General features: G+C 38.2%; 3 protein-coding genes across 3 annotated transcripts in view; all 3 read left to right on the forward strand.

Moving 5' to 3' along the window:
* The window catches only part of LOC148185752 (uncharacterized), a 9,164-nt gene extending 2,897 nt beyond the window's left edge, over window positions 1-6,267 (forward strand). The window contains exons 3-4 of the mRNA XM_088073292.1: window positions 2,968-3,153; window positions 4,587-6,267. Of these exons, the coding sequence (XP_087929418.1) occupies window positions 2,968-3,153; window positions 4,587-5,893 (1,493 nt within the window). The 3' untranslated portion in view covers window positions 5,894-6,267. The remainder of the gene's footprint in view (window positions 1-2,967; window positions 3,154-4,586) is intronic.
* Window positions 6,268-6,935: 668 nt separating this feature from the next.
* LOC121965974 (uncharacterized) lies at window positions 6,936-11,591 on the forward strand. The gene is made up of 2 exons (XM_088073281.1): window positions 6,936-7,224; window positions 8,886-11,591. Exons 1-2 carry the CDS (start codon window positions 7,032-7,034, stop codon window positions 10,604-10,606), a joined length of 1,914 nt encoding a protein of 637 aa, XP_087929407.1. The 5' UTR covers window positions 6,936-7,031; the 3' UTR covers window positions 10,607-11,591.
* Window positions 11,592-11,727: 136 nt separating this feature from the next.
* Window positions 11,728-15,405, forward strand: LOC148185753 (uncharacterized). Its single transcript, XM_088073282.1, has 2 exons — window positions 11,728-12,414; window positions 12,618-15,405. The coding sequence occupies exons 1-2, from the start codon at window positions 12,222-12,224 to the stop codon at window positions 14,201-14,203; spliced, it is 1,779 nt and encodes a 592-aa protein (XP_087929408.1). The 5' UTR covers window positions 11,728-12,221; the 3' UTR covers window positions 14,204-15,405.
* The last annotated feature ends 7 nt before the right edge of the window (window positions 15,406-15,412 follow it).

Below are 15,412 nucleotides of genomic sequence, written 5' to 3' on the forward strand. Positions count from 1 at the left end.
ACACATGAGGACGCACACGGGAGAGAAACCGTTTTGCTGCTCCGAGTGCGGGAAAAGATTTAACCACAAGACGCATCTGAAGAGACACATGAGCACTCACACAGGAGAGAAACCGTTCAGCTGCTCCGTTTGTAAGAAATCTTTTTCGCAGAGTGGAAATTTGCACACGCACATGCGAAGTCACACAGGAGAGAAACCTTTCAGCTGCTCTGTTTGTAAGAGATCTTTTAAGGAGAGTGGGAGTCTGCAGAAACACATGATAAGCCACACAGGAGAGAAATCTTTTTGCTGCAGTGTTTGTAACCAAAGGTTCACTTGGCGTATCCAGCTCATAAACCATCAGCGCGCTGGTTGTCAGCCCTCACAGACTAATGACACTCAAACTGAGGCGAACAAAGACGGAGAGCCTCCAGCCAGCAGCTCGGCCCATCAGATAAGAACAGAAGTTGATGCAGAGGACTGTGGAGGACCAGAACCAGCCAGGGACTCAGATCCAGATAGACATGTACAGCCTGAGACTGAGGACAAGACTGGAGACTCTCCTGAACCTGAGACTGAACGCTCGTGATGATTGGACCGAGACCAGAAAATCTCAGTCGAACTTGAACTTGTTTAAAAATGATGAAGTGTGATACTACTGATAAAAAAATGGTTAAATTGCTCTGAGTGTTGTAAGAGATTTGTCTGCTAAAGTCTTAACGAAAAACAAGGATTCACACAGGAGAGAAACCATTTAATTGCTCCTTTTGTGGTCAGAGTTGGGTCGATTTGTGGTTGTGCCGGTCTGGTCTGGTGTACGAGCTTAAACCTGTTTGATTTTATGGAAACCGGCTGCCCTGGCATTTGTCGTTTTTCTTGCAAATAACAAAAATAGCAGACATCAACAGTCCGTACAGACAGATAACTCCAACTTGTGTTGCATTAGCAACAAGCAAGATAACAACGTGATTTACATAATATTTTGATTTCAGACAGACTAACGGAGCCACAAGTGTCCTACAGGCTGTGCAGGATTTACTGCCGAGTCCAGGACGCTGTCTGCAACTCTACAAGGTCAAATGGGCATACTGTTTTTGCTTTTGTTGTTTTTGGGTGATTAAAACGAGGCATGAAAGACTGTGTCGGCACCATTTCCACCACTGTAGCCGCCGGAAGTTGCGCCAGATCGGCTGCTGAATTTGAGCGGTGAGAGCGGCGTGAACATCGCCACGACCACGTCCAATACAAACAAACAAACAAAGAGAGATTAACATAAAAGCAAACTGTTAATAATCGTTTAGGCTAAAACAAAATTTAAAAATATATATATAGTTCAGAAGAAAAATCTTTCAGCTGCTGATTTTGTGAGAAACATTTAAGAACTGCCTTTATTTTCTTGAACGTAGGAGATAATGATTTGACACATTTGCCGTGGTTGCTGTAGTTTATGTGATGATTAGCTGATGTTTTGACTGATTGATCTGATTTTAATTGGTGATGTGATGTACTTTTATAGCCTTTTAAATATTGTGTATATTGAGCTATTCGGGGCATATTTACAAGATAGAGACGTGAATATTCTCCCCTACACTGCCCCTTTACATTTTTTATTTGTCCGTGTTTGTGGATGTTTAAATGTGCTGAGATAAAAGGAGCCCTGTATGTACTGATCTCCACATGAACATTAACGTTACAAACCTTTTTTTATTTTTTAAGATAAAACAAAAATATCAAAAATATCAGATTAACGTTGAGAGACTATAACTTTTATCTTCCGTAACGTAAAGGCAAGAGAAACAAACGACCACAATCTTTTGGGCTCGGTTCGTTTTTTTTTCTCAGAGCTCTGAAAATGTAATAATATTTTTCGTTGATTGAATATGTAAGAACGTTGAGTGTTTCTCAGACTGATAGAAGTTAATAAAGGCAACACAAGAAATCAAAAAGCTGCTTCAATTATTTCCAGACGTGTAAACATTTTCCTTAATGTATTATTGGTAAAATAAACAAATACTTTACTGTGTTTTTTTTTTTTTAAACATTAGAACATATTTGCTTATTTTAAACAATACCAGTGTGTTTTTCCTCAATCAAAGCTCACAGCAACATCTTGCTTATACTTGGAAAATGGTGCATAACCTACTCTAATCGATAATCAATTAATTGATGAAATTTCACATGTTCGATTATATTCTCAGCGACTGATGATTAATCAGTTATTTTTAAATAGGTATCACTCCTTGTTAAGATGCTTTCCAGAAGTATTTAAATCTCTGAACCCTGTGAAAATTTGTGATTGCTTTAAAAAAAACAGAAGCAACATGCAACTTAGTAAGAAATGTTCCAAAAATTGCAAGAGAATTTGCAAATTATTTTTTAACAAGCGAGGGAAAATTAACTTTATAACCAATGATCATAATTACATATTTTAATACAGTTATTATAACTTTTTAAGAACTTTATTCAGGTAATTTTCATTCCTTTCTTTAAAAAAAAGTCTTAATGTTATCACTTTTGAGTTTTATTTATTTATTTATTTTTACATTTTTTTGGATAAAATTCTTTTATCAATTTCTTGCCATTTTTTAACAAGAGCACGTGAAAAGTGTTTCTCCAATGCTTGTTTGCCATGTTTTTGACTTTTTCTAAAAACTTATTTTCCAGCAATTTCCTTGGACTTTTTCCCATACTACTTGCTAATTTTCTTTCACAGCTCATTTCTTTTTTCCCCCATGTTTTTAAAAGAAATCAAGCCCATTTGCTCATCTCCATGACTTCTGACAACCTAATGTCTTTTTAAGTGACTTTTTTCATATATTTTCTGAGTCAAATTGCATTTTGGTTAACACGCCTGGGCTTTTATTTTGAAGCGCAGTAAAAACATCTGTTCCGGAAGCAGTATGTTTCACTGTCGCTAATTTAACAAATAAATGGCGTCGAGTTTAAACTCGTGTGTTTTGTTGTGCTGATAAAGTGTGAAAATGTCTAAATGTCAGATGTTGAGGTTGCTGGTGAAGCAGCGGCTAACTGCGGCTGCTGAGGAGATTTTTGGGCTGTTTGAAAGGTCGATAGCAGAGTACGAGGAGGAACTTTCTCGATCAAAAGAGGAAAACGAGCGACAGCAGAAACTCCTGGACGCTGTTTTTAACCCTCAGCTTCACTTACACAGAGCAGGTGTGTTATTAAACACTTTTCCCGCTCTGCTCGTATTGTTTGGTGTTTTTTATGGATGTTTAATAAAGAGAAAATACTTGATTGTTTTTTTGACTGTAAGTCATTGTCATTTTTATCCAGCACGCTAGTAGCTATTTAAGACAATATCATTTCGAGGAGAAAGAGGAAGTTAAAGCCAATCCTAAAAACTTAAACATACCAATAGCCAAGTGTTCAGAAAGGGAGGAAGAAGAATAAAAAGGAGAGGGTGAGGAGGAGGAAAAGAAAGAAGAGGTCAAATAACAAATCCATGAGAATCAAGGCTACAAATATTATTGGTTAGTGAAATATTTGAATTCATATGTCTTTATCCCACATAGCACAATGTCTGAGGAGAGCAAAAGCATGTTTAATCTGTCCCAACGGGGACTTTATCTCAGCTACTACGCATCATCAGCGAGCTGTTATAGGTGAGCTACTACACCTGTAGAATTTAGAGCCGACTAAACGCTGTGACACAGCCGACCAGCACAACAGCTGAACTGTCATTTACAGGCAGATTTCAACTAGTGTCAAAATTAAGTTACAAAGACAAAATTGGGAGAATTTCTAAAACCCTGAAAGCGTCTTGAAATCCTGGAAATGTTCCAAAATCCTAATATGTCCTAGAATCCTAAAAATGTCCTCAAATCCTTGAAATTATAGAAACAGCTTAAAATCCAAGAAATGTTCTTAAGTCTGAGAAATGCCCTGAAATCCTTGAAATGTCCCTAAAATCTTAAAAATGTCTTAAAATCCTAAAAATGTCCTCAAATCCTAGAAACATCCTCAAATTATCAAAATGTCCCAAAATCCTTGAAACGTCTTAAAATCCTACTAATGTCCCTAAAATCTTAGAAATCTCTTAAAATCCTAGAGATGTCCTAAAGTCCTAGAAACATCCTAAAATCCTACAAATTTCCTAAAAATCCTAGAAACGTCTTGAAATCCTACAAATGTCCCTAAAATTGTAGAAATGTCCTAAAATCCTTGAAACACCCTCTCTACCAGGTGAGTTAATGGGTGCCGCAACTCTCTCTGTTTTTCATTAATATAATTATTCGGGTTTCTTTTCGGCCTGTATTTAATAGGACCGTTAGAGAGATGACAGGAAGCCGTCGGTCGGACTCAAACGCTCGACCAACTGAACCAACCAGCGCCCCAATTCTCTTATTTTTATTATTTTTTCTGGTTTCTGTACTATTTATCTTTTCTTTTAAAATTGCTTATCACCCCGTCTTTTGATTGTCTACTTTATTTTTCTTTGTATTGCATTATTTATTGTGAAGAACTTTGGGCTCCGTCCCCTGTATGAAAGTGCTATATATATATTCATTTTGTTACTATTATCATTATTATTTTATACTGTTGGAATATTAACAACAACATCTGTGTGTGTTTCCTGTTTCCTGCAGACGTCCAGCAGCTGTTGGTGGTTAAAGAAGAGGTTCCTCCTGAGCAGCAGGAGTGGAGCTCCAGAGTGGACCAGGAGGACCCAGAGCCTCCACACATTAAAGAGGAGCAGGAGGAGCTCTGGATCGCTCACAAAGGAGAGCAGCTTCTGGAGGAGGCTGATATCAAGTTCACTCCTGTCGCTGTGAAGAGTGAAGACGATGAAGAGAAACCTCAGACCTCACAGCTTCATCAAAGACAGACTGAACAGATGGAAACTGATGGAGAGGACTGTGGAGGACCACAACCAGACAGGAGCTCAGATCCAGATACACATTTACAACCTGAGACTGAGGACAAGACTGGAGACTGTCCTGAACCTGAGACTGAGGACAAGACTGGAGACTCTCCTGAACCAGAGACTGAGGACAAGACTGGAGACTGTCCTGAACCTGAGACCGAGGACAAGACTGGAGACTGTCCTGAACCAGAGACCGAGGACAGTGATGATTATTGGAAGGAGAACATCGATAAACGTCTTGTCAGTGATTCGTGTGCTGCGGAAAAGACATTTAGCTGCTCTGTGTGTGGGAAAAGGTTTTCAAGCACTGGAAATGTGAGGGCACACATGAGAACTCACACAGGAGAAAAACCTTACAGCTGCAACGAGTGTGGGAAAAGATTCGTCACCGCCACAAATCTGAAGAGACACATGCGATCCCACACAGGAGAAAAACCGTTCAGATGCTCATTATGTGAGAAATCTTACACTCAGGGAGGAAATTTTCAGAAACACATGAGGGGCCACAGAGGAGAGAAACCATTCAGCTGCTCACAATGTGAGAAAAGATTCAGGGCCAAGACAGATCTGAAGAGACACATGAGCACTCACACAGGAGAGAAACCATTTAGCTGCTCCGAGTGCGGGACAAGATTCGTCACCAGGGCACATCTGAAGAGACACATGATATATCATACGGCAGACAGTCCTTTTAGCTGCTCGGTCTGTAAGAAACCTTTTACACTGAGTGGGGATTTAAAAACCCACATGAGCACTCATACAGGAGAAAAGCTTTTCAGCTGCTTGGTGTGTAAAAAATCTTTTAATTTGAATGGAAATTTGAAGAAACACATGAGGTGCCACACAGGAGAGAAACCTTTCAGCTGCCGTGTTTGTGACCAAAGATTCACTTGGTCTTATCAGCTCAAAAAACATCGGTGTGCGGGTCGTCAGTCCGCACAGCCTCGTTTAAATCAAACAGAGGAGAGCGGAGAGCCTCCAGCCAGCAGCTCAACTGACGTCCGGTCTTATATTTGTTATGACGCTTAATTTTTTATTTTTCTCGCTTTTGATCTGATCTTACTTTAGGGGGAATGTTTATAGTTTAACATGAGAAGAAAAAAATATTTGGACCCTGTGTAAAGAAATACTTTGAATTTTTTTGTCAACAAGTCCAGTAATAAACCTTTAAGTTCATTAAATGTCATTCTTTAAAAAAAATATCAATTGTCTTTCTTTTGTGTGTTGTTCTAAGTTTTTTGACACTTCTGGACTTTTATTTTGAAGCTCATGTACTCATGTGCCCCAGAAGTTTGACATATAGTTTGACATGAGAAGAAACAACAATTTATTTAGACCTTGCCTCAGAAAAATATTTGTAAGCTTTTGTTTCCAAATTCAAGAATAAACAAAGTTTAATGACGGACATTCTTTAAAATGTGTATTTTCATCATATGTCATCCTGTGTATGTTTTTAACCCTTTGAAATCTGGAACAACAGTTTTTTTGTGCTGCATTCAGACACCTTTCACAACCTACGTAGCCCTTTGAAACCTGAGCAAACTGGTTTAATTTCTTTAAAAAAAGAAAAAAGAAAAGCATGGGTAAAATGGCAATGACCCACTTGGCAGGAAATATTCCACAGATTGCAAGATATTGGTAAAAGGTCCAAAAGAATATGACTTGTAAATTGGGGACTCAGATAATTATCAAATTATATGGAAAATCTTCAGAAAACTATATTTTTAATTTTTGTAATTTTATATATTTAAAATTAATCTTATATAATACATAGATTTTTTTCAATTTCAGCATATTTGAGTTATTTATGTATGTATGTATATATTTATGTAATGTGTTTATTGTTTAATTTTATGTGCCTATTTATGGTAATTTTCTTGTAACTTTTTACTAAATTCTTGCTTTTTTGGGCCATGGCTTGTTAAACTGGTCATTGCCCTATTCCCGTGTTTTCAGAAAACCTAACCAACATGTTGAGGTTTTTAAGGGTTAAAAGTTTAACTGTCAGTTACTCTGGGACTGAGCTTTTATTTTGAAGCATTGTAACAGATCTACCCCGGAAGCAGTAGTTCTTACTGCGTTGACGTCACACTGCTTGACTAAGGTGACGTTCAGTGGAAACAAGTGTCAGGAAATAACCTTTTTCTGTTTAAAGAAAGTGTTAAAAATGTCTAAATGTCAGATGTTGAGGTTGCTGGTGAAGCAGCGGCTAACTGCGGCTGCTGAGGAGATTTTTGGGCTGTTTGAAAGGTCGATAGCAGAGTGCGAGGAGGAACTTTCTCGATCAAAAGAGGAAAACGAGCGACAGCAGAAACTCCTGGACGCTGTTTTCAACCCTCAGCTTCACTTACACAGAGCAGGTGTGTTATTAAACATTTAAGAGTTCATTATTAATGATAATAAATGCAGGTGTGTTATTAAACATTTAAGAGTTCATTATTAATGATAATAAATGCAGGTCTGTTATTAAACATTTAAGAGTTCATTATTAATGATAATAAATGCAGGTCTGTTATTAAACGTTAAGAGTTCATTATTAATGATAATAAATGCAGGTTTGTTTAAAAAAAATATTCATTCTATTGACGTTTAAAAGTCACGATAACTTCTCTTTGGTTATTTTTTTTTTCAGCCTGCAATTTGTTGGCGGTTTTCTTAAATGAAAAAAAAAAGTAAAGAAAAAAAATCACCAGAAAATGTATAACATAAAAGTAAAAGAAATAAAAAATTTAATTAAATCATATTAAAAAAGGAAAATACCTGGAAAAGTTGCTTGATAAGTTGTGATCCTGAAACATAATTTAAAAAAATGTAATAATGATAATACACTGCAAGTAGTTTTTTTCCCTAGACATTTCCCCCACTATCTTTTTTAAATCCTTAATCTGTTTCTTGAAATTGTACTCTGTTTAGTGTTGTTAATCTGAATATGCAGATGTTAAACAAATTAATTCATAATTTTTAATTGTGGACATTTACATGACCCAGTTCTCAATTTTGGCTTTTGCCGTATTTCTTCTGCCCATGATTGGGAGCATTTGGCCTGGACTCCTCTGAGAAGTAGCAGAGGAGAGGCGTCTCTGAGAGTAATCTATATTTCAAGTGTAGCAAACAGGACGGACGACATTTTTTTACAGGAGAGCGGCGGTTCGCCCTCAGGGGTTTGTTGCTGTACATGCAGAACAGGTGTGTACAGGTGAGGACAGACAGCACCCCCGCAGTGTATCATATAAATCACCAGGGTGGAACAAAACCCTTGTTTTTGTTCTAGTCTAAGGCTGTATATGCATATACTTATACACCTATATATATACATGTATATATATACTGTATATGTACAGATTTTGAAGTCTGAAGAAAAGCATGTACCTCGAAATGTGACTGGGTTTGTGAGTATTCAATAAAAAACTGTAAAGGGTGCTAGAAGTGTGCAGTCCTTCCTTTAAGGATTTTTCTTTTCAATTTTGGCACTAACATCCACTTGTACTAATGGATGAACTGATTTGATTTTTGTGGTCAAAGTTCAGAAGTCAAGGTCACCATGACCTTGCATCAATCTCATTCTTGTGAATGTGATATTTCAAGAAGTTCGATAAAGAGTTTCTGTAAATTTGGCACAAACGTCCACATTAAATCAAGGATAAACTGAGAAGAATTTGGTGGTCTATGGTCAAGGTCGCTGTAACCTTGTCCGTTGCATTAAATGCAAAAGCTCAAAAACACTTTGAGGGAATTTCTTCACGTTTGAAATAAACGTCCACTTGGACTCGAGGTTGAATTAATTGGACTTTGCATCTGTCTCATTTGGTAACTGTGATATTTCAAGCAGGCCTTCAGGGAATTTCCTCAGATTTGACACAAACGTCCACTTGGACTAAAGAATGAACTGATTAGAATTTGGTTTTCAAAGGTCACTGTGACCTCACTAAACATTTTGGCCATCATTCAGGAATTCATACGCTAATGATGACAAAATTTCACACAATCTCTGTAACATCTATGTGTTTTCTGTTTCCTGCAGACGTCCAGCAGCTGTTGGTGGTTAAAGAAGAGGTTCCTCCTGAGCAGCAGGAGTGGAGCTCCAGAGTGGACCAGGAGGACCCAGAGCCTCCACACATTAAAGAGGAGCAGGAGGAGCTCTGGATCGCTCACAAAGGAGAGCAGCTTCTGGACGAGGCTGATATCAAGTTCACTCCTGTCGCTGTGAAGAGTGAAGACGATGAAGAGAAACCTCAGACCTCACAGCTTCATCAAAGACAGACTGAACAGATGGAAACTGATGGAGAGGACTGTGGAGGACCAGAACCAGATACACATTTACCTCCTGAGACCGAGGACAAGACTGGAGACTCTCCTGAACTTGAGACAGAGGACAAGACTGGAGACACTCCTGAACTTGAGACAGAGGACAAGACTGGAGACTCTCCTGAACCTGAGACTGATGACAGTGATGATTGGAAAGAGACCAGAGAACCAGGTTTGAACTCTCAGAAAAATGATGAAATCTCCGTCAGTGATTCTAGATGTAGTGTTGATAGCAAACCATTTAGCTGCAGTATGTGTGAAAAAAAATTCGCCTCCAAGACAGATCTGAAGAGACACAAGAGAATTCATACAGGAGAAAAACCTTTCAGCTGCTCTGTGTGCGAGAGATCGTTTACACAGAGAGGACATTTACAGAGACACATGAGAACTCACACAGGAGAGAAACCATTCAACTGCTCAGTTTGTAAGAAAACGTTTTGTTATAGTGAACATTTGCAGAGACACGTGAGGTGCCACACAGGAGAGAAACCTTTCTGCTGCTCTGAGTGTGATAGAAGATTCCCTCGCAAGGAGACCTTAGCTCATCACATGAGAATCCACACAGGAGAGAAGCCTTTCAGCTGCAGTGTTTGTGACCAAAGATTCACTTGGCTTTCACAGCTCAGAAACCATCAGCGTGATGTTCACAGCTCACAGCCTCATGAAACTCAAACTGAGGAGTACATAGGTGAAAAGTTTGAAACAGAAGTTGATGGAGAGGACTGTGGTGAATCAGAATCACTCAGGAGCACAGATCTAGATAGACATTTACAACCTAAAACTAATGAAAAGACTGGAGACTCTCCTGAAACTGAGACTCATGACAGTGATGATGTGAAGGAGACCGGAGAACCTCAGTCACGTTTAAACTCCCTGAAAAATGTTGAAGTCCTTGTCAGTGATTCAAGATTTAATTCTGATGAGAAACCATTTAGCTGCTATGAATGTGGGAAAAGATACGGCCGCAAGCCAGATCTCAAGAGACATATAAGCACTCATACAGGAGAAAAACCTTTCAGCTGCTCAGAGTGTGACAAAAGATTCATCACCAATACAGATCTGAAGAGGCACATGAGCACTCACACAGGAGAGAAACGTTCCAGCTGCTCCATTTGTAAGAAATCTTTTTCGCAGAATTCACATTTACAGTCACACATGAGATGCCACACAGGAGAGAAACCATTTAGCTGCTCTGAGTGCGGAAAAAGATTTAGCACCAAAACACATCTGAAGCAACACATGAGGTCTCACACAGGAGAAAAACCTTTCAGCTGCTCAGTTTGTAAGTTGTCTTTCACACAGAGTGGAAGTTTACAGAAACACATGAGGCGCCACACAGGAGAGAAACCATTCAGCTGCACAAAGTGCGGAAAAAGATTTCCACGCAAGGAAAGCGTAGCTCATCACATGAAAACTCACACAGGAGAGAAACCTTGATGGATAAGGCTGTGGAGGACCAGAACCAGCCAGGAGCTCAGATCCAGATACACACTGACAACCTAAGATTTATGACACGACCAGATAATCCTCCGAGCCAGAGACTAACCCCGAGGGTTGTCGCAGTAACAGCAATATTGCAGTGCTATCGTGGGATTGCTGCGTTTTTACCACACGCTATAAATGCCAGCAGCCGGACAGCCGCTGAGTGTTTATTCTCCCCACTGCCTAAAAAGTACGTGACATGCCTCCTCCTTTTGTACACCACTTCCCCTCTAACAAATAAAAAAAGTCCTGTAGTTATATTTAAATATTCATTTTTTAATCCTGTTCGTAATTCATTATTTTTAAAAATAATATAAAAAAGCTATATAGTAATGAAAAGAGCTGTTGAGTATGGATGATCGTTTCAGATAAGGCATGGTCTTTAAAAGTTGTTTTTAAAGATTTTTAATAGTTAAACAGTAAAGCTTGTTTACAAAGCACTTAAATCAGGATAAATGTAGTAATTTGTAGAAATAAAAAATAAGGCAATAATGACACACGGTTCGTGCAGATCCTTAAAAATCTTTAAAAGACATGGAATTCATTTATCTATAAAAGCTTTGATTGGTATTAACATGACTTAAATCAATCTTTCAGCTTTCTTAAAAATGCTCAGATGTGGGAAGTAGGTTTTATAATTTATTTTTTTCTAGTGCTGCATTGTTAAATCTCTAAAATATTAGTAAAAATATTTTTTTGTTACATAATGTAATAAATTCTTCTTCTTGAACTAGTCACGCTGGGAATCCAAACAGTGGAATTTCACCCAGAAATGCCAGATATTTCCTTCTTCTGCCGATAAGCCCGATAGATCTGTTTATGGTACTATAAAACATTATCGTTGTCCATGACTTCCACTTTTAAATTATTCTTTTAATATTTTGTCCTGTTTTTTATTTATGTAAAAAAAAATTAAACTTTATTATTCTCAAAATTCTTATCGCTTGCTTTGTATTAACAGTATCTACATTTACTTTATTTTTTAAATATGTTTTATTTTCTTTTATGTTATTTTGTGGATTGTTTAGCTCTTCTGAATACAACAAAAAAATTCAGTCAAAACAAATAAAATCTTATCGTATCTATCTTATCTGAATGCCAAAGTAAATTTAATATCATAAAATAACTTTGGGTGACTTTTACTTCTATCAAAGTCATTTTCTGGTAAAACATATGTACTTTTACTCAAGTATGGCTTGTAACTACTTTGTCCATCATTGGACATTTTAACATGACATTTAATGAAATTTAAGCGATAGATTCCTCGCGGACGGCTCAAGTTGTGGTCAAAAGCTGCAGACACAACAATTTATTTGGACCTTGTGTTGTGAAATGTTCTGCAGCTTTTGATTATTTTTGAATGTCATTGTTTAAAAAGTGCATTTTGAATCCGATGAAGCCTCTTATTTCGTTGACAAGTCTGGGCTTTTATTTTGAAGCGCAGCAACTCGGATACCCCGGAAGCAGTATCCTTCACTGTGGCTAACTTCACACAGAACAAGATGGCGTCCAGTAGGAACAACTGTTAGCAGAGTGTCTTTGTTGTGTTGATACAGAGCTAATAAAAAAAATGTCTAAATGTCAGATGTTGGGGTTGCTGGTGAAGCAGCGGCTAACTGCGGCTGCTGAGGAGATTTTTGGGCTGTTTGAAAGATCGATAGCAGAGTACGAGGAGGAACTTTCTCGATCAAAAGAGGAAAACGAGCGACAGCAGAAACTCCTGGACGCTGTTTTTAACCCTCAGCTTCACTTACACAGAGCAGGTCTGTTCAACAATATCACACGTTATTATTTTTTTAATAACTGCAGATTTGATTGCTAAATATTCCATCTGTCGATGTTTAAAAGCAGCGTTAGCTTTTAATAATAATAATAATAATAATAATAATAATAATAATAATAATAATAATAATATAAATAATAACATTTCTCTGTAACACCTGTGTGTGTTTCCTGTTTCCTGCAGACGTCCAGCAGCTGTTGGTGGTTAAAGAAGAGGTTCCTCCTGAGCAGCAGGAGTGGAGCTCCAGAGTGGACCAGGAGGACCCAGAGCCTCCACACATTAAAGAGGAGCAGGAGGAGCTCTGGATCGCTCACAAAGGAGAGCAGCTTGTGGAGGAGGCTGATATCAAGTTCACTCCTGTCGCTGTGAAGAGTGAAGACGATGAAGAGAAACCTCAGACCTCACAGCTTCATCAAAGACAGACTGAACAGATGGAAACTGATGGAGAGGACTGTGGAGGACCAGAACCAGATACACATTTACAACCTGAGACCGAGGACAAGACTGAAGACTGTCCTGAGCCTGAGACTGAGGACAAGACTGGAGACTGTCCTGAACCTGAGACTGATGACAGTGATTATTGGAAGGAGACCAGAGAACCTCGGTCCGGTTTGAACTCTCTGAAAGGTGATGAAATCCCCGTCAGTGATTCAAGTTTTAATGCTGCTGAGAAACCTTTTAGCTGCTCTGAATGTGGGGAAAGATTTGCCCACCGAGGAAACCTTAAGGCACACATGAGAACCCATACAGGAGAAAAACCGTTCAGGTGCCCTGAGTGTGGGAAAAGATTTGCTCACCATGGAAATCTGAAGACGCACACAAGAACACATACAGGAGAAAAGCCGTTCAGCTGCTCTGAGTGTGAGAAAACATTCAGCACCAATACGGATCTGAAGAAACACGTGCGATCCCACACAGGAGAGAAACCTTTCAGCTGCTCCGTTTGTAAGAAGTCTTTTTCACAGAGTGGACATTTGCATAGACACATGCAAACCCATGCAGGGGAGAAACCATTTGGCTGCTCTGAGTTTGGGAAAATATTTGGCATTCATAAATATCTGAAGAATCACTTGAGCGCTCACACAGGAGAAAAACCTTACAAATGCTCAGTTTGTGAGAAATACTTCACGCAGAATGGGAGTTTACAGAAACATATGAGGTACCACACAGGAGAGAAACCATTCAGCTGCTCTGAGTGTGGGAAAAGATTCCCTCGCAAGGACACATTAGTTTATCACATGAGAACCCACACAGGAGAAAAACCTTTCAGCTGCCATGAATGTGAAAAATCATTCACTGCAAAGATAGATCTGAAGAGACACACTAGATCCCACACAGGAGAGAAACCCTATAGCTGCTATAGGTGTGAGAGAAGATTTGCTCACCCTGGAAATCTGAAGACACACATTAGAACTCATACAGGAGAGAAACCTTTCAGGTGCTCTGAGTGTGAAAAAACATTCAGAGCCAAGACAGATCTGAAGAGACACATGAGCACTCACACAGGAGAGAAGCCATTTAGCTGCTCCGAGTGTTGTAAAAGATTTCCCCGTAAGGAAAACTTAGCTCAACACATGAAAACTCACACAGGAGAGAAACCTCTCTGCTGCCGTGTTTGTGATCAAAGGTTCAAGTGGCATAAACAGTTAAAAAACCACCGGTGTGTTGGTTGTCAGTCCTCACAGCCGGAGAAACTGGAAAACAGAGACACGGAGCCAGATACACATCAACAACTTGAGACTGAAGACAACATAGGAGAGTCTTCTTAACGGAGACTGGACACTGACGATTGGAAGGAGACCGGGGAACCTCAGTCAAGATTTAACTCTTAGAGAAATGATGAAGTCCCAGGTCATTGTGTGATATTCGTTACTAACCAAAAATAGTTCGATTTTTCTAATTGTGGTTAAAAATGAGTCCGCAAGAGTCTGAAGGAACTCAAAACGATTCATACAGGAGCGAAACTTTTCCTTTGTGTTTTATGTGACAATAAGCATTTCAGGAAAATAAAAAATCTCTCAAATTTGGTTCCTTGAAATTTGGTCTCTCCTGTATGAATCCTCTTTTACATGAGGATTCATACAGGAGAGAAACTGATAGTTGCTCAGTTTATGAGACAAGATGCACTTGGAAGGAAAACTGAGTTTTTCACATAAAATTTATCTAACAAAGCTGCTTAATTCATGATGTTTCTTTTTTCTCTCCTTTTGAAATGATATCACACCATAGTGTTCCACATTAATGATATTTTAACATGTAATTTAATCAGTGGTGTAATGAAACTAAGTATAATACTGTGTTACAATGCTTAGGTATATTTAGAAGTATCTGTACTTTGCTTGACTTTTTATATTTCTGTCAGCTTTCACTTTTACCCAGCTACATTTCTGAATCAAATTACTTTACTCCACCACATTTCCCCGAAGCAGAATGGGACAGCTGACTAAAGATTGGATGGATTTTGTAATTTAAATACTTAAAGTTGTTAAAAAATATTAGAAAAATACCTTGTTTTTCTTCATGCATGACATACACTCCATTTGTAAGGAAGTGTGTGTTACAAGAAATTAAACTTAATAATTCTCAAAATCCCAGCGCTTTCTTTTTTTATTAACAGTATTATTATTTATGTCATTGTTGATCGTTAAGAGCTTGTGTATGCAAAACAAATTTCCGTGAAATATCTTAACTTATTACTTAAGTACATTAAATATAAAATAACTTCAGGTGAGTTAAACTCCTATCAGTCATTTTCTGATAAGATATTTGTACTTTTACTCAAGTATGGCTTTAAGGTACTTCATCCAATAATTTCAACATGTCATTTAATGACGGCTCAGGTTGAGGTCGAAGGCTGCAGAAACTTTTATTGGACTTTTGTTGAGAAACGTTTTGAAGCTTTTGTTTCCAAGTTCATAACAAACCTTTAAGCTCTGTTGTTATGTTTTTAAATAAATGTATTTTAATCGTCTATTTTA

Source organism: Plectropomus leopardus, chromosome 23 (assembly GCF_026936395.1).
Source record: "Plectropomus leopardus strain MGB_pleo_1.0 chromosome 23, ASM2693639v1, whole genome shotgun sequence".
NCBI classification, from domain to species: Eukaryota; Metazoa; Chordata; class Actinopteri; order Perciformes; family Serranidae; genus Plectropomus; species Plectropomus leopardus.